The sequence below is a fragment of the Nerophis ophidion genome, linkage group LG18, assembly GCF_033978795.1.
Source record: "Nerophis ophidion isolate RoL-2023_Sa linkage group LG18, RoL_Noph_v1.0, whole genome shotgun sequence".
Lineage (NCBI taxonomy): Eukaryota > Metazoa > Chordata > Actinopteri > Syngnathiformes > Syngnathidae > Nerophis > Nerophis ophidion.
In genome coordinates, this window is record NC_084628.1 from 27,578,439 (window position 1) to 27,602,900 (window position 24,462).

At 38.9% G+C, this 24,462-nt stretch overlaps 1 protein-coding gene and 1 long non-coding RNA gene across 5 annotated transcripts in view; one reads left to right on the top strand and one right to left on the bottom strand.

Moving 5' to 3' along the window:
• Positions 1-14,382, bottom strand: part of LOC133537052 (uncharacterized) — a 64,482-nt gene extending 50,100 nt beyond the window's left edge. The window contains exon 1 of the long non-coding RNA XR_009802597.1: positions 14,235-14,382. This is a non-coding gene — a long non-coding RNA (uncharacterized LOC133537052). The remainder of the gene's footprint in view (positions 1-14,234) is intronic.
• The window catches only part of fndc3a (fibronectin type III domain containing 3A), a 177,526-nt gene that overhangs the window by 57,547 nt on the left and 95,517 nt on the right, over positions 1-24,462 (top strand). For all 4 annotated transcript variants that reach the window (XM_061877887.1, XM_061877889.1, XM_061877885.1 and 1 more), the window contains one exon: positions 8,146-8,221. In XM_061877887.1, coding sequence (XP_061733871.1) covers positions 8,146-8,221 — 76 coding nt within the window. The remainder of the gene's footprint in view (positions 1-8,145; positions 8,222-24,462) is intronic.

Here is a 24,462-nt window from a genome sequence, read left to right on the forward strand (position 1 = left end):
CGTACCCGTATATAAGGCGCACCCACTAAATTTTAAAAGGAAAATGTTTCCACATATTATCCGCAGATACATACATTGTGAAATGAGTTATTTACACAGAAATAATATGTGAATGTTTATTAGCTTAATTGTTTCCAACGGTTGTCTGTAAAACGGATCAATAAAACGGCTGATCAAACAAAATAAGTCATCATCATGGACCGACGAGAAGAAGGAAAACATATTTCAAGCTATAAGTTGCAGCTATATATGTTGTGAAATTAGTTATTTACACAAAAATATTCTATAAATGTTTATTTACATACCATAGCTGTTTCCAAAGGGTGTCTGTATCACAGCAGTAAAACGGCTGATTTAACAAAACACAAGTCATCGTCATGGACCCACTAGAAGATGGAAAACATATATTTCAAGCCATAAGTCACACATATATGTTGTGAAATTAGTTATTTACACAAAAATGTTCTATAAATGTTTATTTACATACCATAACTGTTTCCAAAGGGTGTCTGTATCACGGCAGTAACACGGCTGATCAAACAAAACACAAGTCATCGTTATGGACCCACTAGAAGAAGGAAAACATATATTTCAAGCTATAAGTTGCAGATATATATGTTGTGAAATTAGTTTTTTACACAAAAATATTCTATAAATGTATATTTACATACCATAACTGTTTTCAAAGGGTGTCACGGCAGTAAAACGGCTGATTATACAAAACAGAAGTCTTCGCCATGGACCCACTAGCTGCAAAAGCTAGCTCTTCAAACAGCTTAACAGACTCAATAACTCCACGGTGACGTTTTGGTGAATTTGTGAAAGTGAAGCAATACAAAAAGAATGCCCTCGTAAGTTAATGATATTAACACAGACACTTGTATATTAGCTAATGCTAACGACACCAGCTTTATTACATTCTAATAGCACGTACAAATATGCATGAAGACACTCCTTTAGACATCACACATGGGGCACTTTAGTAAGTAAGAATTGTTTGTTATATTGTAAAACCTACAAACGTTGCTTTGAGTCATGAATGAAGAATCCATACAAGTCGAAATGCGATGGACGGCTAAAAGACCGGACACCCTTTCGACTTCCGGTTTTTGAAAGCATTAAATGGAAGGACACTGTATGAATTGTTATATTGTAAAACTTACAAGTGTTTCTCGGAGTGATGAACGAAGAATCATTTTGAGCAGAAATGCAATGTACTGTGTTACTTCCGGTTTAAGGCATTAAATCAGAAAGTACACTTTCAACACGCAACACCTGCAGTGAGCGAATGCATCCAAAATATGGCGCCATAGCACAGACAATAGCGCCACATGTCTGTGGTTCTGCCAGTGTGTAATAGAATCTATTGAACACAAAACATTATGACCGTTATCTATAAAAGCCGCGGGATTCAAAGCGTAGGAAAAAAGTAGCTGCTTATAGTCCGAAATTGTGCAGCTTTATCCCTTCATATAACTTGTCACCATGCCATACAATTATGGTACAGTTTATAAACAAAGACAAGGACAACAATTCTGCCCTGTTGTAAAATCCTGCCTTGTTCTCAAAGTGGACTGTCCTATTTTAGTTGACCTTAGGGTCGGAAGAAGTTGTTTTTTTTCCGATGGAACAATTCAGAGAATGGTTTATCATGGGTTTTATTGCTGGTGTTGTTTTGCAGCAGGATGTGTTGAATGTGTAGTGACACCATCCTGCTTGCTCCCGTGTCCCATGACAATAACAAACTCTTGTTGTCTTCCAGCCAAAAAAAATTTAATTATTCATCCTTCTCTTCTTTCTGGGAACAGAAACAGTCAGTTTGGACAATGGAAACCAAGCTCCAGTCTATTTGTACTCATTTTATACCATTTAGTCGTGGCCTTTATTGACTTCACTCCCCTTTGCTGGTTTCCTCCAGGTTTGATGCCAGCATGGCACGGTGTCCCCACGGGGAAAGTTGATCTTTTTGTAGGATCGGATGTTTTGTGCACATGCGCTCGAAGGCGGACCGTGAAAGTGTTCCATCATGTTTATTCCACCATGATAAAAAAAGCAGCTGCCTCGTAGCTTGTTTATTTATAGGCTGGCTAATAATTGTCTACAGTTAATGAGAGCTAACACGTGAAGGGATGAGTCACTTTGATTGAACAAACTTTTTGAACCCCAAAACCGCCATGTTTGACTTCCTTTAGATATTTTTAAGAGGGAATATAGTTGCCTGGCAGCAGATGGTTTGCACTTTGTTTTTATTCCGACCCCCCTCCCCCGCCTCCAAGGCTTTAAAAGTGTAGCAAACAAATATGTTGTGTAGACCAGTGGTTCTCAAATGGGGGTACGCGTACCCCTGGGGGTACTTGAAGGTATGCCAAGGGGTACGTGAGATTTTTAAAAAATATTCTAAAAATAGCAACAATTTAAAAATCCTTTATGAATATATTTATTGAATAATACTTCAACAAACTATAAATGTAAGTTCATAAACTGTGAAAAGAAACACAATGCAATATTCAGTATTTACAGCTTGATTTTTTTGTGGACATGTTCCATAAATATTGATGTTAAAGATTTATTTTTTGTGAATAAATGTTTAGAATTAAGTTCATGAATCCAGATGGATCTCTATTACAATCCCCAAAGAGGGCACTTTAAGTTGATGATTACTTCTATGTGTAGAAATCTTTATTTATAATTGAATCACTTGTTTATTTTCCAACAAGTTTTAAGTTATTTTTATATCTTTTTTTCCAAATAGTTCAAGAAAGACCACTACAAATGAGCAATATTTTGCACTGTTATACAATTTAATAAATCAGAAACGGATGACATAGTGCTGTATTTTACTTCATTATCTCTTTTTTTCAACCAAAAATGCTTTGCTTTGATTAGGGGGTACTTGAATCCAAAAAAATGTTTTCGGGGTAAATCACTGAAAAAAGGTTGAGAACCACTGGTCTAGACGACATCTCAGGCAGATCTAATCACTTGTCTACTTCTACCATGCTGCTGTTGTGAGGTTTTTAATAGCTCTTACTTCACCTGTTTTATTTCCACTCTGTGCTCGGCTGCCCGTGCAAGTGGAATTTGACGTTCCTCTCCTCCTCGTTGCTCCTTGAGTTTTGGAGTATATGTTTTGGGAACTCGAACAAGCCTCAAGTTGTTACCAACTGCAAGAGCGAGCCAGCATGTTCTTTTTGTATTTGCTGTTTTGCTGAATGTTCTTTATTTTGTGGCATGGAGCTTGCATGCTGCTGTTGCGAAACGATTATTGCCTCCTGCGTCCTGAATGTACTTGGTACCGTATTTTTCAGACTATAGCGCGCACCAGTATATAAGGTGCACATCTAAATTTTAGAAGGAAAAAATATTTTTTAAATTATAATCCACACATGCGGGGCGGTTTAGCTCGGTTGGTAGAGTGGCTGTGCCAGCAACTTGAGGGTTGCAGGTTCGATTCCCGCTTCTGCCATCCTAGTCATGCCGTTGTGTCCTTGGGCAAGACACTTTACCCACCTGCTCCCAGTGCCACCCACACTGGTTTAAATGTAACTTAGATATTGGGTTTCACTATGTAAAGCGCTTTGAGTCACTAGAGAAAAAGCGCTATATAAATATAATTCACTTCACTTCACATATATACATTGTGAAATTAGTTAATTACACAGAAATACTCTGTAAATGTTTATTTACATACCTTAACGGTTTCCAAATGGCATCTGTAACAAGGCAGTAAAACGGCTGATCAAACAAAACAGAAGTCAGTTACATAAAGCGCACCAGTGTATAAGCCGCACCCACTAAATTTTCAAAAGAAAAATTTGTGTCCATATATTAGCCTCACTGGACTAAAATTCAGATACAGTATATACATTGCAAAATGTATTATTTACACATAAATATTTTGCAAATGTTTATTTTACATACCTGAATTGTTTCCAAACTGTGTTTGTAAAACGGCTGATCAAACAAAACAGAAGTCATGGTCATGGGCCCACTAGCTGCGGAAGCTCGCTTTCCAGTCAGCTAAAAACAGACTAACTCCACGGTGACGTTTTGGCTGAATTTACTGAGGAATTTGTGAAAGTGAAACAATACAAAAACAACGCCATTGTAGGTTAATATTGCTAACACAGACACTTGTTAACGTGTTAGCATATTAGCTGATTCTAAAGGTAACAATAGAATACGATAGCACTTAAAATATGCATGAAAACACTCCAACTGACATCTCTCATGGGACTGTTTAGTAAATATGATTTCTTTATATTTATTTAAGTTATATTGTAAATCTTACAAATGTTGCTTGAAATTAAGAATCCTTTCAAGCAGAATGCTATGGACAGTTTTCCTTACAGTTCAAGGCATTAATACAGGTAGTACATTTTCAACCCGCAACACCTGCAGTGAGCAAACTTGTCCAAAAGATGGCACCATAGCACTAAAAACACACCATTTCAATGTGTCTGCTTCTGTTTTAATAAAAACGATTGAACACAAAAGATTATGGCAGTTAGTGAAGAAAAAAACATTTAGACGCACCGTTTTATAAGACGCAGGGTTCAAAGTGAGTAGCGGCTTATAGTCAGGAATTTACAGTATATGGCATCTAATAATTTGAACAAATGCACAGTTCAGTGGATGCTTTCTGACAGGGGTGGACAATCCGCTCATTAGTATTAAAGCTACACACTAGAGTAGTATGCTGTAGCTGTACTCATAAATTGCCTCGGTACTAATGAGTAAAAAATAGAGGTATCCGATATCGGACTGTCGATATTGTCGCCTGATAAATGCTTGAAAATGTAAAATCGGAAATTCTCGGTATCTGTTTCAAAAAATCTAATATATGACTTTTTAAAACGCTGCTGTTTACACGGACGTAGGGTGAAGTGCAGAGCGCCAATAATCCTTAAAGGCACTGCCTTTGCATGTCGGCCCAGTCACATAATATCTACGGCTTTTCACACACAAGTGAATGCAAGCATACTTGGTCAACAGCCATACAGGTCACACTGAGGTTGGCCGTATAAACAACTTTAACACTGTTACAAATATGCGCCACACCGTGAACCCACACCAAACAAGAATGACAAACACATTTTGGGAGAACGTCCGCACATTAACACAACATAAACACAACAGAACAAATACCCAGAACCCCTTGCAGCACTAACTCTTCCGGGACGCTACAAAATACAACCCCGCCCACCTCAACCTACTGATGCTCTCTCAGGGAGAGCATGTCCCAAATTCCAAGCTGCTGTTTTGAGGCATGTTAAAATAAAATAAAAAATTATGCAGTTTGTGTACGTGAAAATATAGTTTTTCCCATAGTTGTAGTGGGTATTGGGACTATCTCTGGGAGAGCATGTCCCAAATTCCATCCTGTAACTACTTGGTGTTGGGTCGATAACTTATGTAACGTATCAAACTACAGGAGAATAAGTAAATTATTACGTTTCAACAGCAGGGTAGATAGAATATGTTAAAACAGGATGCAAGCAGATATTAATGGGAAATGAACAAGTAGATTAATATTGTTGACAAAATAAAATAAGTGACTAGAGAATTCCAATAATGACTTTTTTTGCCGAAATCCGACATTCCGATATTGTCCAACTCTTAATTACCGATACCGATATCAACTGATACCGTTATATATGTATATATGTGTGTGTGTGTGTGTGTGTGTATGTATATATATATATATATATATATATATATATATATATATATATATATATATATATATACACATACACATACACACAGTCGTGGAATTAACACATCATTATGCTTAACTTTGTTATGATGCCTCGCTGGATGCACTAAACCAGGGGTCACCAACCTTTTTGAAACCAAGAGCTACTTCTTGGGTACTGATTTGATACACACCTAAAGAAATTGCCAGAAATAGCCAATTTGCACAATTTACCCTTAATAAATAAATCTATATATATTAAAAAAATTGGTATTTCTGTCTGTCATTCCGTCGTACATTTTTTTTCCATTTTACGGAAGGTTTTTTGTAGAGAATAAATGATGAAAAAACACTTAATTGAACGGGTTAAAACAGGAGAAAACACACAAAAAAAGAAAAATAATTTCAAAACATAGTTTACCTTCAATTTTGACTCTTTAAAATTCAAAATTAAACCGAAAAAAATTAAGAGAAAAACTAGCTAATTCAAATCTTTTTGAAAAAAATAAAAAAAAGAATTTATGGAACATCATTAGTAATTTTTCCTGATTAAGATTAATTTTAGAATTTTGATGACATGTTTTAAATTGGTTAAAAACCAATCTGCACTTTGTTAGAATATATAACAAATTGGACCAAGCTATATTTCTAACAAAGACAAATCATTATTTCTTCTAGATTTTCCAGAACAAAAATTTTAAAAGAAATTCAAAAGACTTTTAATTAAGATTAAAATGTGATTTTCCAGATTTGCCAGAATTTTTTTTTAAAATTTTAATCATAAGTTTGAAGAAATATTTCACAAATATTCTTCATTGAAAAAACAGAAGCTAAAATGAAGACTTAAATTAAAATGAATTTATTATTCTTTACAATTAAAAAAAATAAAAAATACTTGAACATTGATTTAAATTGTCGGGAAAGAAGAGGAGGAATTTAAAAGGTAAAAAGGTATATGCGTTTAAAAATAATTTTTAAGGTTGTATTTTTTCTCTAAAATTGTCTTTCTGAAAGTTATAAGAAGCAAAGTAAAAAAATAAATTAATTTATTTAAACAAGTGAAGACCAAATCTTTTAAATATTTTCTTGAATTTTCAAATTCTATTTGAGTTTTGACTCTCTTAGAATTAAAAATGTCGAGCAAAGCGAGACCAGCTTGCTAGTAAATAAATAAAATTTAAAAAATAGAGGCAGCTCACTGGTAAGTGCTGCTATTTGAGCTATTTTTAGAACAGGCCACAGGCTACTCATCTGGTCCTTATGGGTTACCTGGTGCCCGCGGGCACCACGTTCGTGACCCCTGTACTAAACAATGTACCAAGATTTTCCAAATAAATCAACTCAAGTTATGGAAAAAATCCCATATGGCACTGCCATATTTATTATTGAAGTCACAAAGTGCATTTTTTGTTTTAACATGCCTCAAAGCAGCAGCTTGGAATTTGGGAAGAGTTAGTGCTGTAAGGGGTTCTTGGTATTTGTTCTGTTGTGTTTTATTTTGTGTTACGGTGCGGATGTTCTCCCGAAATGTGTCTGTCATTCTTGTTTGGTGTGGGTTCACAGTGTGGCGCATATTTGTAACAGCGTTAAAGTTGTTTATACGGCCACCCTCAGTGTGACCTGTATGGCTGTTGATCAAGTATGCCTTGCATTCACGTGTGTGTGTGTGTGTGTGTGTGTGCGTGTGTGTGTGTGTGTGCATGCGTGCGTGCGAAAAAAGCCGTAAATATTATATGACTGGGCCGGTGCGCAAAGGCAGTGCCTTTTAAGGTTTATTGGCGCTCTCTACCTCTCCCTACGTCTGTGTACACAGCAGCGTTTTAGAAAGTCATTAATTTAACTTTTTTTTAATACCGAAAATTTTGAAACCCATACGGATGATTTACGATATTACATTTTAAAGCATCTCTATGACACAATATGTTACTGCATAGGAGCCTTGTTTGTTTACTTACTACTAAAAGACAAATTGTCAAGTATGTTCAACATCTTATTTCATGACAACATTCTTCTCTGATTGCAATAAGAAACATATGTTTAACATATAATATTTTCTGTTCAAATTAAAGTTAAAGTACCAATGATTGTCACACACATACTAGATTTGGCGAAATTATTCTCTGCATTTGACCCATCACCCTTGATCACCCCCTTGGAGGTGGGGGGAGCAGTGGGCAGCAGTGGGCAACAGCGGTGCCGTGCCCGGGAATCATTTATGGTGATTTAACCCCCAATTCCAACCCTTAATGCTGAGTGCCAAGCAGGGAGGTAATGGGTCCCATTTTTATAGTCTTTGGTATGACTCGGCCGGGATTTGAACTCACGACCTACCGATTAAACCAATGTTGAATTTTTTGCTGTCCTTTTAAAAGTCAAAATATTGATATGGATGGACACGATGGTAGTCAGAAGTACATGCATTTAAAGTGCTCCTTTTCCCTCCCCAGGTAATCCTGGTGCAGGTAAACCCAGGTGAGGCCTTCACTATTCGACGAGAGGATGGTCAGTTTCAATGTATCACAGGTAAGCAAGCCGTAGATGTGACTTTTATTTGTCTTTTTTTATTTTTTTAAATTTTTTTACATCTTCCAAATAATCTCGCTTTGAGACGTCCTCCAAATTAGTCATTGCCATTTGGTCCAAAATATATTTTCTTCAACCAGCATGAAAACATCTACTTGCTCTCTGTGTTTAATTTTATTGTGTTTTGTTTTTTTTGCATCTTTAAGCTATTTTATTTCATACAGTGTTTTTTTTTATTACTTCTCTGGTATATTGAAACAAAACATCGAGCAGACCTGCTGGTACAAACGGTGATATTATATGGTATATGTTTTTAGGATTCAATTAAATGAATCCATGGTAAACTGGGTCCAATCGGATTTCACAACACTACACACAACTGACAGGTTTAAACCAACTGTGCAAAAAGTTGAAAAATAGCTTATTTGTAAATAATTTTGTTTGGAAGCCTTTATTTCTAAATAAACAGAAGCAGTTATTTGTTTCCTATTTTTGCCAGGACCGAAATCTGTGAAAACAGCCATTTTTTTTTGTTAAAACAAGTCTTATTTCTAAAGATATTTTGTAATAAGAGCAGCTTTTTATGTTGAAAAATGTGTTATAGATAGACAATACTTCCTTGATTCCATCAGGAGAGTTCCCTAAGAAAAATTTAAACTCCAGCAGCAGTGTACAGAATTGAGATCAAATTTAAAAAGTAAATAATGGGTGTATAAATGGAAACAAAATAGAAAAATATTGCAATAAGAATAAAAATAAAAGGCAACAATGAGAATGAAAATATAACAGTAAAATAAGATAACAAGAGAGATTATTGTTATCTCTTTTGTTATATTCTTATTTTACTGTTATATTTTTGTCATTGTTGCTTTGTATTTTTATTCTTATTGTAATATTTTTCTATTTACAATCATTGTTGTTATTGTTATTGTTTTGCATCCCCTGTCATCCTAGGAGTTGTACAGTCTTATGGCGTGTGGGACAAAGGAGTTTTTGAGTCAAATAGTCCTGCACTAGGGATGAAGCAGTCGAGCACTGAACAGGCTCCTCTGGCTACTGACAATGCTATGCAGAGGGTGACTGGCATCATCTAGGATGCTCACTAGTTTTTCCAATTATATTTTTTTATTTGTTTACTTTTTTTTTTAACGGATGCTATCAAATACCTTGCTCAAAAGAAATCCCCCATGGGGATATCGATGCATCGATAATTGGGAGAATCGTAGCAACCTGAATCGTAATCAAACCCGGAGGGTGCACCCCTAATGAACACCATTAGAAAGGGGACAGGAAGTAGTTCTGCCACCTAGTGGTGTTTTATAGGTATCGCTGGCATAAGGCTTTTTTTTTGTGGCTGATAAGTGTTAGCATCTGTTTGGTATAGTTCATTTGTGTCCGTAGTTGATATTTAACTGTATTGCTCAGACCCTTTTTAATAAGGTTTGTCTTGATAGAACTTTTTCACTTTGATATCGATATTGACCTGATACGATATTGGCAGAAATCATACATACTTGTATTATTTAATAGTGTGGAATGTTACAAAAGGTTTGATCAAGTGAAATGAGTCAAACAGAAAACGGTAGGGACAAAAAACAATACTATTTAATAATAGATGAATGCTGTCTTTAAGTTGAAGTGAAATGGTATTTCTTTTGGCGACACCTCGTAGTCCCAATAATTCCTGAAGTTATGCTCATGACACAGTGAGTTGAATAATGCAGACACGTTAGTTACTGAATACATTCTAATACGCTTTGGCCTTGGAGACTTTGTATGTGTAGGTAGTAATATGCAACTATCATTATTTGATAATTGTTTGTATTGACAAATGTCACATTTTATTGTTCAATGATTATTACCTATGTCAAGGGCGGTCACGGCATGTTCTTGCTGCCAATGCTGGTCAACTTTTTAGGGCATTACGGCAGTGTCAAGGGGCAGTAGCGGCACTTACCGTGGTTAAATGAACTAAATTAATAAACTGTATGTTTAATTTTATGGTGTGTGTGGGTGGTTTGCGTTTATTAAATTGCCTCTTTCAGCATTGCAAATTGACGCTGCTTTAAAACGTACCTGAATTGATGTAGACAAAGTTTAGCTGGCTGACTTTGGCTAAAACGATAGTTCAAGTTACTAGTCTCACTGTTGTTAGCCAGCTGGCGAGGTAGAAGCTAACACTCTTACCAAGGCCGAGACCCCATCCCCTTCCGACATCATGTCTCCGAATTTAAATGCTTGCGTAACACAGCTGTACTGCCATAAAAACAAGGTCAGCTTTGCAAAATACGCCAAGTATTTGTGTTTTAACAAGAATAAGAAGAATTGTCCTCACACTTTACATCAGGGCTTGAATTTAACCCCTGCAACTGCGACAGCCCTCTCATTTGCCATAAGTCCTAAATAATTGACCAAAATCTGCGGCAAGAACATGCCGTGACTGCCCTTGACTTTGTACTGTACGTGTTAATGGACTATGGATGTAACGGTAAACGGTATAATGATAATTTGCGATAAAATAGCAGACGGTTAGTAATACCATCTAATTTTTTAATGACTGAAAAACCCTCATTTATTAATGCATTTTCGGCAACACAAAGTCAGGTGCATGCCCAATAACGGTGTTTGGCTTGCTAATCATGGCGGACTAAGGACACAGACTTTGCTTGGGAGAATTCTCCTCGAAGTAAACGGAGCCGAACGCTTGGTTTAACGTACTTTTACCTCGCTTCCCACCGTGCGTTGAAAACCGCACTTCACACTAGATGGCGACAGGTGTGGACAATATTGGACTCAGACACACTTGTCCCAACACGAAAAGTATACAGCGAAGGAGAAAATGATTTGATGCTTTGCAGCAGGCGATGTGTCGTGAACGTTGTCACCACTTGTTTATAAAGTCTTTAGTTTGTTTACTGGGATGATCACTCGTCCTTTATTTAGCTGCAAACTGTATCAGTGTTCAAATAACATCAATCCTTGCTCAAATATTTTGTCGTCTCATCAAGCTGAACAAATGCTGTGAAGTTTGTGTGTTCGATGTGAGAGGTTTAACTCCTCTTTATTTTTGTAGGGCAAACTGTTGTACTGAACCATGAGAAGAACAAAGCTTGTTTATTAGACTTTATTTTCATTAGCCTATCTGCTTTGTGTTTTATTTTAATATCAGAAAGTAAACACCATGTTTTTTTACATTACTTGTTTTTTTTCATGTCACAAAGGGGTTACTTCAAAAAACATTCATGTGACACAACATTTTGTTAATGTGTTATTGTGTGTAGTTAATTCCTATTCTAAATATTTCTGCTCAAACTCTTAATGGATTTGTCCTGTTACATAATCTACATGTAAGTAAAAATGTACATAACTTCAAGAAATAATTGAATAATGAAAAAATATACCTCCCTCTATCAAAATGTACAAATAGAGATAAAGGCATCATGTAATGACAAAAGCTGATAAGTTTATATATACAGTCGCAATCCAAAGTTTTCATACACTTGTAAAGAACATATTGTCATGGCTGTCTTGAGTTTACAATAATTTATACAACTTTTTATTTTTTTGTGATGGAGTGATTGGAGAACATAATTGTTGGTCACAAAGAACATTCATGAAGTTTGTTTCTTTTATGAATTTATTATGGGTCTACTGAAAATGTGACCAAATCTGCTGGGTCAAAAGTATACATACAGCAAAGTTAATATTTGGTAACATGTCCCTTGGCAAGTTTCACTGCAATAAGGCGCTTTTGGTTGAATTTTTGACCCCTCCTCTTGACTAAATTGGTGCAGTTCAGCTAAATGTGTTGGTTTTCTGACTTGGACTTGTTTCTTCAGCATTGTCCACACTTTTAAGTCAGGACTTTGGGAAGGCCATTCCAAAACCTTAATTCTAGCCTGATTTAGCCATTCCTTTACCATTTTTGACATGTGTTTGGGCTCATTGTCCTGTTGGAACACCCAACTGTGCCCAGGACCCAACGTCCGGGCTGATGATTTTAGGTGGTCCTGAAAAATTTGGAGGTAATCCTCCTTTTTCATTGTCCCATTTACTCTCTGTAAAGCACCAGTTCCATTGGCAGCAAAACGGGCTCAGAGCATAATACTACCATCTTGCTTGACGGTAGGCTTGGTGGTCCTGGGATTAAAGGCCTCACCTTTTCTCTTCCAAACATATTGCTGGGTATTGTGGCCAAACAGCTCAATTTTAGTTTCATCTAACCACAATACTTTCCTCCAGAAGGTCTTATTTTTGTCCGTTTGTCCAAATATATATACCGGTATATACATGCATACGTGCATGTAGAGGCGGGCGATATGGTCTTTTTTTAATATCCAGATATTTTTAAGCCATATCGCAGTAAACGATATATATTACGATATTTTGCCTTGGCCTTGAATGAACACTTGATGCATATAATCACTGCAGTATGATGATTCTATGTGTCTACATTAAGACATACTGCATTCATATATGCTACTTTTAAACTTTCATGCAGAGAGGGAAATCACAACTAAGTCAATTGACCAAGAGTGTATTCATCAAAGTTATTAAGCAATGGCACATACATTCATGTCATTTCCAAAACAGAAAGTGCAAGATTGTCAGAGACATTTTAAGTGTCAAATTAAAATGAGCTGCATAACAGGAAATCGAATAGTATTAATCCTTCACTATGTGTTAAGTTACTACGGACGTTATGAAATTCTCTTCATTCTCTAGTGAGTGACTTTTCAAATGATGCTACAAAATCGCAGTAATGCTACTTTTTATAGCAATACCTTTGCCCCACACTTAACAAATTACGGTTGTCTGTTCGACATATTCTAAATTGAAGCCAAACCACCGCCAGACGATGGACCCTATGCTTTTTTATTGGGAATTAAGTCTTCTTTCATTTATTGCCAGATCCGGACCTTCTTTCTCTCGTATTACTACTCGTACGGCTACGTTAGCATCACAGCTATCGTTACCCAGTCTGCTACCTCTCTTCTGGGCGAGGGGGTATATGTATGTGACGTATGACGTGACAGTATGTGACGTGTGTAAGTTTGTGCGCCTGCTTGTCTGTGAGAAGAAGAGACAGAAAAGAGTGAGAAGAGCCTGTAGTGTAATGCCCGGAGCTAAAAGCAACTGCGTGAGAACGTATACTCGAATATTACGATATAGTCATTTTCTATATCGCACAGAGACAAACCCGTGATATATCATGTATAGCGATATATCGCCCAGCCTTACATGCATGCATGCTTTGGAGCCCCTGCCTCAAAAGAAAATGTTTGCCTTGGTGCGCTAAAATATGAGCCATCCTTTTAAGGCAACATTTGCCTTGACCTTCAAAAAGTAAAATTCGAGGCCTGTTACATGTTAGCACTGGCCATGTTTTTGCCAGTGACCCACTTCCGAATGATGACGTCAGGACTATCGTCGACAAATATAATTACATTTTTATTGTCGAGTAATTCTTGCAGCCCTACTTGACTGGCACACGTCCGTGGTTGAAATAAATGACTCGTTCCCTTTTTAGACTACGTCTCTGGAGATGGACACGTCACAAATGACGACTTTTGGGCCATGTTTTCCCAGACAATCCCACTTGAACTGGACTGTGATGAGATATGTCATCAGATCTATATAGTGCGCAGTATATTATTGTTGACCGACACAAACGGGTAAAGATGAGACAAAGGGGCCCGTCCAAAAGGCCCTAGGCACTGTCAGGTTTGGATGACAAAGGAGTGGGGACAGTGATCTAGAATGAGAAGCAGGAAAGCGATCTGCTCTCTTAGCGGCTCTCCCTCCCTACCTACCTACTACCTACCCCACGCCTGAGCACGCTGCTCGTTAGGCGCCGCGTGCAGCTGCCTAAAAGGAGCTGAGCGTACATGCTCCCCCCGTCAGAGGAGAAACACGGAGCCGGAGAGGTGGCGCATAGATGAGTGCGGATGCTACTAACTGGCCTGTCACAGGGTGCACTCGTCTCCGTGACGCCAGCAGAAGGATGACTCACCGCTTGCGTCGCAGGAAGGCAGGAGGAGCTGCGGGCCTGCGTCCTCAAAACCACCGTCTCTCTCTCTCTCTCTGGCGTCTGAAGTGTCAGGCGCCGCGTACGCCTTCACCTATGACCTCGCTTTGAGCGACAACAGTGCGGCCCACTGACAAGGCTAGAGTGTTCGCTTATTACGAGTCGAGCCCCTTTATAAACGCTTTATTTTTAGCCCGCGCACGTGGGAAGCAGCTGCGTGTTAGTGTTTGACAGTCTGCTTCATGGGAAGACAAAGTGATGTTTAAAATCTCTCTTGGGAAGCCTTCTGCTTGACAAGTCATGATAGCATCACTTACTGTTCATTTTGCCTTGTCCAAATCAATCGCTTTTATAAACTTGGCCCACTTTCCCATTATTTTGGGTGCTTTTTATTCAGTTAAAGAACCGAGCGGACTGAAATGCTTCGCTACAAACCATGTTCTCCGATCGATTGCAAGAATGTAAACAGGAAGTAATGTGAATTATATGGTGGATGACTTCAAACCTATTGGAGGGTTGCATATGGTGTTAATTAGTTTTTCTTCTTCGCAGCTTAATTCACTCGATGGTCAAGCAGCGAGAGCGTAGCATTAAAACAAGTGACAGTGAGTGTAGAATTTGGTTCAGCTCATAAAGGTACCGTATTTTCCAGACTATAAGGCACACATAAAATCTTTTTTTTTTCCTCAAAACTCGACAGTGTGCCTTAATAACCCGGTGCACCTACTGTACGGAATAATTCTGTGTTTATTACCAACCTTTAAGCTATTTTATTTTGTACATGGTGAAATGACAAGTGTGACCAGTAGATGGCATTCACACATAAGATATATGTGTATACTGCAATATGATGGCAGTCACACACAAGAGAGACTGCAACGTGACTCAAGTAAGCAACACCGACATTTTATATGTGCCATTGAAAATATAAAACGTTACACACGGTGCTCAAAAATATATCAAAATGTTTTAGTAGGACTTTGGTAAGGTATGAAGCCTTACCGCTTGATGGATTGTACAGTGCTTCAACATAGGAGTATTACTATGGTGTGTATATAAAGTAAGATATATCTGGCGTTATGTTTCGCAATATTATGCAAAAGCAACTTTTCTTACCTTCTGGTACCTGCTGATGTGTATTTGTGATCCGAATGAGTCCTGAAAATTGTGCGCCTTGTAGACCATAGTTGAAAAGCTTTGTTTTTTGTCCATCTTCTTGTTATGGGACATTCATCTTCCGCTGTTGCCATTTCTAATATAAAGTAGTGTAAAGTTCTTACTTACGTATATCTGCCATTAAAGCCCTAAAACATACCGGTGTAATGAGTTTATATTATTCACCCAAGGAACTTTTTTTATTAGTGTTCCGGGACATATTTCTGGTGGACAAGGAGATGCTGCTCCGTTATTGATTGAATTAAATTCTGAATGTCATTAAAACGATTAGCTCCATCTTTTGATACTTATTCCACTCCCGTCCTTGCACGCTACACCGCTACAATAAACATGACGGGGAGAAGACGCTATCCAAGTGGAGGCACGTAAATAAGACCGGCCACAAAACGGCGCATCCTGAAGTGACTGTCAGGAAGTGGCTTGAAGATGATCTTTAAAACATCATCCATGCAACATTTTGACCAAAGAACCACCATTACATGTTATGTAGACCACAAGGATATCTTTTACATTTAGAAAAAAAAAAAAGCGCTCTATATTCATCATAAACGAAAAAAGATCGAAAATACAGATGCAGTGCGCCTTATAAAAGACTCAAGGAAAAGCAAAAGTGCGACATAGGTAATGGCTCTTAAAATATCCTTTTCATCATCTTGTAGAAAACAAGCTTGTGTCTGCAGTGATCACTTTGTAAAATGTCTGAACATTTGATTTGTCTGAGAAACCTTCTGTGATGCAATCCAGTTTATTCTCTACTATATTGGTAGTGTTTGAGAGCAGAACTAAACATGAAGAAAGGACAATAGATGGCATTAGTTTGTGTTATTTTGTGGTTGCTAAACTAGCAAATCCTAATGTGGGTTAAAACAAGTGATGCAAATGACTTTTATGAATTTTATTTTATTTTTTTTTTGTCATGAAAAAGGGAGGTTTTTGTCTTGAAAAATTGAGTTTTTTTGGGTTGGTGCACTAATTGTAAGTGTATCTTGTGTTTTTTATGTTGATTTGATAAAAACATTTAAAAAATAAATAAAATAATAAAAGATTCTTCTGCGGCCCGGTACCAATCGAGCCGGTGGTCGGGGTCCACTGCTTTACAGAATAAACACATTTGAAAAAACAAGTGCAACTGTACTTATTTGCACAAAAGTGTAAACATTGTATTTCCATGGCACATTGCATTGTAACTAGTTCCAAAGCAGTTTCTATTCTGTTCTTACCTTATCTCATACTGAATGTGTTTTGATGTGTGCGTACACATGAAAAAGATAACAAATACATGAACATGACAATGAACAGAGTTGTACTTTTTAAATGTCAGGGCCCTATGCAGTACACATATTCTTAATATAGTATACATTTTAACTGACCTTTATTTGACTGTTTGTCTTTTTGTAGGTGGCTAAAATATGCGGTGCTGCTGACTGCCGTCTAACGTTACGTTACTGTGTGTGATACATTGACTAACGTAACGTAATGTGTAGGTACCTCATGCAACCCTGCATAAAAAAAATCACTGACAAAAAGTATGAATAAGGTAGCGAACTGCAGTGGACCCAACAGATTGCCGTGTATGCAATGACATCATAACCATAGACAACTTATATGTAGACACAGCATTGGCTGCTGTGACGCGAGAAATTGGGCCGCCATCTCGAAGTAGTGATGAGGAGCCGGCGAGCACCATGACCGTTGACAGGTAGAAAACAAAGATGCCGGGCTGGTGTTCAGCGTTTTCCTGCTCAACTGAGGGGACTGTTGAACATAGGAATCGGGGGATTACTTTTCACAGGTAACGTTTACATTAACGTTCTATTGGTTGTATTTTGTTAAAAGAATATTACCACAGAGTTGAGAAGGAGCGAAGATCTTCAATATCTGTATGTGAAAATCAAAAAGAAATCTTCTGGGGGAGGATGACGCCCCTACAGGGGTTTGGTTTACAAACTTTCAGCCCCACCTAAAACAAAATTGACCAGCCGCCACTGATTATGATGCATTTTCATTTTAGACAAAGTACAAGACAATACTTTAACAGTTTAATTGTAACCAGGAATGAGTCTTCAAGTAACAATATTCAAATACTAACATTGATGGGTAAGACAGAATTTGGTTTAGTTCTTAATCCTGTAAAACAGATTGGTGGTTTTAACTGATATAAAGACTTTCAGGTGTTGATTTATGTTTATGTATAAGTATTTGGCAGACACTTTTATCCAAAGCGACATACATAAAAAATACATATAAAATAATCACTGTAAACATTATCATTTAAGGGAACAATGTAATACAAAATATAAATACATAGTGTCAAGACAGAATTAACTATCTGCTGCTATTAGTATCCGCACTCTTTTACTATGAAGCCACGCTGTTGTAACACGTGGCTTGGCATTGTCTTGTCGAAATAAGCAGGGGCGTCCATGATAACGTTGCTTGGATGGCAACATATGTTGCTCCAAAACCTGTATGGACCTTTCAGCATTAATGGTGCATTCACAGATGTGTAAGTTACCCATGCCTTGGGCACTAATACACACCCATACCATCGCAGATGCTTTTTTTTTAACTTTGTGCCTAAAACAATCCAGATGGTTATTTTCCTCTTTGTTCTGGATGACACGACGTCCACAGTTTCCAAAAACAATTTGAAATGTGGACTCATCAGACCACAGAACAGTTTTCCACTTTGCATCATTCCATCTTAGATGAGCTCGGGCCCAGCGAAGCCGGCAGCGTTTCTGGGTGTTCCGGAGGACACGACGTCCACAGTTTCCAAAAACAATTTGAAATGTGGACTCGTCAGACCACAGAACAGTTTTCCACTTTGCATCAGTCCATCTCAGATGAGCTCGGGTCCAGCGAAGCCGGCAGCGTTTCTGGGTGTTGTTGATAAATGGCTTTCGCTTTGCATAGTACAGTTTTAACTTGCATTTACTGTAGTCACAAACAGTGGTTTTATGATGTGTTCCTGAGCCCATGTGGTGATATCCTTTACACACTGATGCCGCTTTTTGATGCAGTATTGCCTGCGGGATCGAAAGTCTGTGATATTGCTTACGTGCAGTGATTTCTCCAGATTCTCTGAACCTCTCTAAATCGATTTTAATAGCTGGTTGAGAAATGTTGTTCTTAAACAATTTGCTCAGGTATTTGTTGACAAAGGGGTGACTCTTGCCCCATCCTTGTTTGTGAATGACTGAGCATTTCATGGAAGCTGCTTTTATACCCAATCATGCCAGCCACCTGTTCCCAATTAGCCTGTTCACCTGTGGGATGTTACAAATAAGTGTTTGATGAGCATTCCTCAACTTTGTCAGTCTTTTTGCCACTTGTTGCAGGCATCAAATTTTCAAATGAGCTAATATTTGCAAAAATATGTTTTTCAATTGGGACATTAAATATCTTGTCTTTGCTGTCTTAACTGAATATAAATTGAAAAGGATTTGCAAATAATTTTATTCTGTTTTTATTTATCATTTACACAGCGATCCAACTTCACTGGTTTTGGGTTTTGTACTTGTTTAGTCAATACTAGTAAAAGTAACGCCATTACTGTATGACACCTCTTACATGCCATGTTTTGCGATATAGAATGCATAAAAAAAGAAAAGCGAGTGCTCCTGTTTACATAGCTTTTGTGAACAATTGCAGTCCCCCTTTAAGAAAAGTGTCAGATTAGAATCTGGTAACGTTTTCATTCAAACAGGTCATCGTATTTTCTTCTACAACAACCCAAAGAGATGAAAGTTAAAAAAAATGGTAAATATGGACGTGTAGGAACTCCGCACCTACTATCTGTTCTTTCCAAGGTTCTAGCGCATCTCTTCGTCACGTTGGCACAGAGCCGCTTGTGTAGACTGCAGACACGCATGTTGTGGCAGCATAGAATTGCCATGGTACATACCAGGCCTTATTATAGTCTTCCTCAACCCCGGGTGCTGTATTGATGGGTTTTGTGGTCCCTCACCAGGGGCTGTCCCGAGGTATTAGTGGAGGGCTGCCACAAAGAACGGCTAATGGCTTTTGATCCTGAAGTGTATTTTGTTACCGAAAGCGCCTACAGATCTTTGGTGACGTGAAATAGAGGTTATAAAAGAGTGATAATGCCGCCCACGCCTGGCAGCGGAACACCGGTGTGTTGTTCAGGTGCAGGTAAACATTTAGAAAGGTCCTCTGTAAGACAGGAACACGGGTGTTTTTAAGGACCCCCCACAAAAAGGCTCGTCATAGATCTTCTATATGACAGGAGCGCTGGGCTGTGTCAGGTTGTTAAAATGACACTGGATCCCAGTGTCATTTAAATGTAGCTCAAGTTGTGTACATGGTACATCTGCATTCTTCACCTCTTGACTGACATGCTGGGATCGCGCAGAATCTTCCCTGACCACGCCCACTCTGCTGCGATTGGTCAGCCACATTTCTTCTTTTCCCCCAGTCACTTACACAACTTTGAATGATGCTCGCAGATACGTGACACTTTTAAAAGGGGTGTCCCGAACCGATATTGACAAGCGATATCGACCGATGTCTGCAAAAAAATATAGTCTCATTTGTGGGATTATGTGTGCTTGCATGTAAAATGTGTGATATGTGCAATACAAGTAGTTCAGCAGAGTGTTTACTTATGTGTGATACAGGCTGTCTTGCAGCACGTTTACTTGTGTGTGATATCATGTGCGATACGAGCAGCCCTGCAGCGTGTTTACTTGCGTGTGATATCATGTGCGATACAAATAGTCCTGCTGCGTGTTCACTTGTATGTGTGATCCAAGGATTCTTGCAGCGTGTTAACTTGTGTGTGATAGAATGTGTGATACAAGCGGTCCTGCAGATTAACTTGTGTGTGACATCGTGTGCGACACAAGCAGTCCTGCAGCGTGTTTACTTGTGATATAATGTGCGATACAAGCAGTCCTGCTACCTGTTTACTTGTGTGTGTGTGTGTGTGTGTGTGTGTGTGTAATATAATGTGCGATACAAGCAATCCTGCAATGTGTTTACTTGTGTGATATCATGTGCAATACAAATACTCCAGGAGCGTGTTAACTTGTGTGTGCTGTCATGTGTGATACAAGCAGTCCTGCAGCGTGTTGTGTGCAAAATCATGTGCAACACAAGCAGTCCTGCAGCGTGTTTACTTGTGTGATATCATGTGCAATACAAATAGTCCAGCAGCGTGTTAACTTGTGTGTGCTGTCATGTGTGATACAAGCAGTCCTGCAGCGTGTTGTGTGCAAAATCATGTGTGATACAAGCAGTCCTGCAGCATGATTACTTGCATGTGATATCATGTGTGATACAAGCTGTCCTGCAGCGTGTTTACTTGTTTGATCCAAGCATTCTTGCAGCGGGTTTACCTGTGTGTGATATCATGTATGATACAAGCAGTCCTGCTGCGTGTTTACTTGTGTGAGATATCATGTGTGATACAAGCAGTCCTGCAGCGTGTTTACTTGTGTGTGTGCTATCATGTGCGATACAAGCAGTCCTGCAGCGTGTTTACTTGTGTGTGTGCTATCATGTGTGATACAAGCAGTCCTGCAGCGTGTTTACTTGTGTGTGTGCTATCATGTGCGATACAAGCAGTCCTGCAGCGTGTTTACTTGTATGTGTGCTGTCATGTGCGATACAAGCGGTCCTGCACAATTAAATAAAAGTGTTCTCTCACAACTTCAGTAAGACTATTCTTTATTTTAGGAGCATAAAACTGGAGCCCAGCCCTGCCAGGTTTGGCCCTGACAGGAGACCACTCCCTGAGGTTTTCCAAGCTGGAGATGGTTCATACTTACGGTTCTAACATGTCAGAGAGGACCATGAAACACAAGGAGAGATGTTTTAATTTCTACTCTCTGAGCAACAGGACGCCAGTGCAGTGTCCTCAGCAGCCAACTAACATGATCGTACTTCCTGGTTCTAGTTAGGACTCGAGCAGCAGCGTTCCGGGTGTACTGCAGCTACTTTACATCTGTGTTATAGGATTACAGGAGACAATGGCATGGATCTGTGTGCTTTCTATATTTGTATTACAATGACTCCCCTTGTTTATTTAAGATTCAGAAAGCATGAAATAAGAAAAACACGTCTTCTTGCCTTACATAAAGATTGTAAATGATAGATCAAGTTCCAAAAACATTTTGTCTTTAAAGCCAATACAAGACTTGCTTTGGCTGGTCGTCTGCAAAAATGCTATGCTGAACAGATTAGACCGATATTTCCTCTTGGTGTCCGCAACATTTGGATAGTGAGGGTGCTGGCATGAAAACTGCGTAGGCTGTCCACATAACAGCCATTAAGATTAAAGCACCAATGTGACTTGCTCGCATGCTTCTCGCGCCCGCGGTTGCCGCCTCTCCCGAGCGCGCCTCGTCACATACGCTTCACGTAATTGGCCCCCAAACACGGCATTAGCCGCTTTAGTACCTTCTTTTCATGCTCGCTGCCTCCCCTCGTCAGTTCGCTTCAAGGCCACACACGCAGTGTTCATTCACAGCATCAAGGCAAGAGGACTTGTGACTCACTCTGCCTTTAGCAAGATAAGGTTTCGCCTGCAGAGAGCGACCACCTTGTTTTTGCACACGTCGACTTGTCATCGTGGCGAGTACCTGGGGTTAAATTCTCGTTACAGCGGCCCACGTGAAGCCAGGTAATCTGTTGTTTAGAGAACAAAGGAACCAAATGGCGGAGAGCATCATCGCTGTGTCCTTTAATGTCATTCTTTTTTATTTATGTAACCATTTGTCCTGTCCAGCTACAAATCATATTGTTGATGTAGATGTCCATATTTGTTGTGCAGATCTATTTATTTTTATGTGGTCATCAGTTCAGGTAAACAGTACACTTAAACTGCATAGCAGATAGATAAACAACAGTATCGTTTTACATTTTCCTGACCAAAAAGGTATGGGCTGAAGCTACGTTTCCACATTCACTTTGTACATGTCGAACAGAGAAAACCAAACAAAAACACAAAAATGAAGAAAGGACTCTAAGGTCTCTGTCAGAATCATAGTACTTTATCACATGCATTAAGCTTGTAAATATATGTTTTTACATACCGTATTTCCTTGATTAGCCGCCGGGGCGCTAATTTATTTGAAACCTCTTCTTACTCCTGCGCTTATTCAAAGCATGCGGCAAAAGTAAGCAGGCACTATTAATTTTAATACTTCTTCTCACCCCTGCGCTTACCAATGGCATGCAGTAAAAATTTGAGTGTGATTAAAAAATATATATATATATATTCTGCGTCCGCGGTCCGGTGGTCGGGACCACTGCTCTACAGCATGTCATCGCGCCCACTTTTACACCATGCTGTCTGCGTGCCGGCTGAACACATGCATCTCACTGCTTTTCATACGAGATTGCAATGCATACTTGGTCAACAGCCATACCCTTTACACTGATGGTTGTGATATAAACAACTTTAAAACTCTGTGAACCCACACCAAACACATTTCTGGAGAACATCGGCTCTGTAACACATAAACACAACATAAGAATTAGCCAGAATGCCATGCATCCATGACTCTTGGCTATATTATACACGCGCCCCCAACCCCACCCACCTCAACCGACACATGGGGGGGGGGGTTTGGTGCTAGCGGGGTTTCTAAATAGCCAAGAATCATAGATGCATGGCATTCTGGGTAAGTGTTATGTTGCTTGTATGAGTTACAGAGCCAATGTTCTCCCTAAATGTGTTTGTCATTCTTGTTTGGTGTGGGTTCACAGAGTGTGGCGCAGATTAGTAAAAGTGCTAGTTGTTTTATATCACAACCATCAGTGTGATCTGTATGGCTGTGGAACAAGACCCATGGTTTACACATAGTAAGCAAAAAATTACCTCCGCCGCCATTTTGAAAATGAGAACAGGGGAAGCGTCACTCGTGACGTCACAAATTTGACCCGGCGGTAAAAGTAAGCATGCGCTAATAAATTTTGGGAGCGAGTTTGACCCAGCAGTAATTCAAGGCAGGCGCATATTACGTGCCCGGCGGCAATTCAAGGAAATACGGTATATATATACAGGACTGTCTCAGAAAATTAGAATATTGTGATAAAGGCCTTTATTTTCTGTAATGCAACTAAAAACATGAAAATGTCATACATTCTGGATTCATTACACATCAACTGAAATATTGCAAGCCTTTTATTATTTTAATATTGCTGATTATGGCATACAGCTTAACAAAACTCAAAAATCCTACCTCAAAAAATTTGAATATTTTCTCAGACCAAGTAAAAAAAAAAAGATTTATAACAGCAAAACAAAATCAAACATTTGAAAATGTCAATTAATGCACTCAGTACTTGGTTGGGAATCCTTTTGCACGGATTACTGCATCAATGCGGTGTGGTATGGAGGCAATCAGCCTGTGGCATTGCTGAGGTGTTATGGATGCCCAGGATGCTTCAATATCAGCCTTTAGCTCGTTTGCATTATTGGGTCTGGTGTCTTTCAGCTTCTTCTTCACAATACCCCACACATTCTCTATGGGGTTTAAGTCAGGAGAGTTGGCAGGCCAATCAAGGACAGTAATGCCATGGTGAGTACACCAGTTACTGCTGGTTTTGGCACTGTGAGCAGGTTCCAGATCATGCTGGAAAATTAAATCATCATCTCCATAGAGCTTTACAACAGATGGAAGCATGTACACAGCTGCATTGACTCTGGACTTGATGAAACACAGTGGACCAAAACCAGCAGCTGACATGGCTCCCCAAACCATTGCTGACTGAGGGAACTTCCAATGTCCAGAGTTCAGGAGTGGCTTGACCATGGGAATACGGCTATTGAAGCTGTATCTGTTGAAAAGCTCTATGGAGATGATGATTTCATTTTCCAGCAGTATCTGCCACCTGTCCACAGTGCCAAAACCAGCAGTAACTGGTGTACTGACCATGGCATTACTGTCCTCCATTGGCCTGCCAACTCCCCTGACCTGAACCTCACAGAGAATTTGTGGGTTATTGTGAAGAAAAAGCTAAAAGACACCAGGCCCAATAATGCAATTGAGCTAAAGGCTGCTATTTA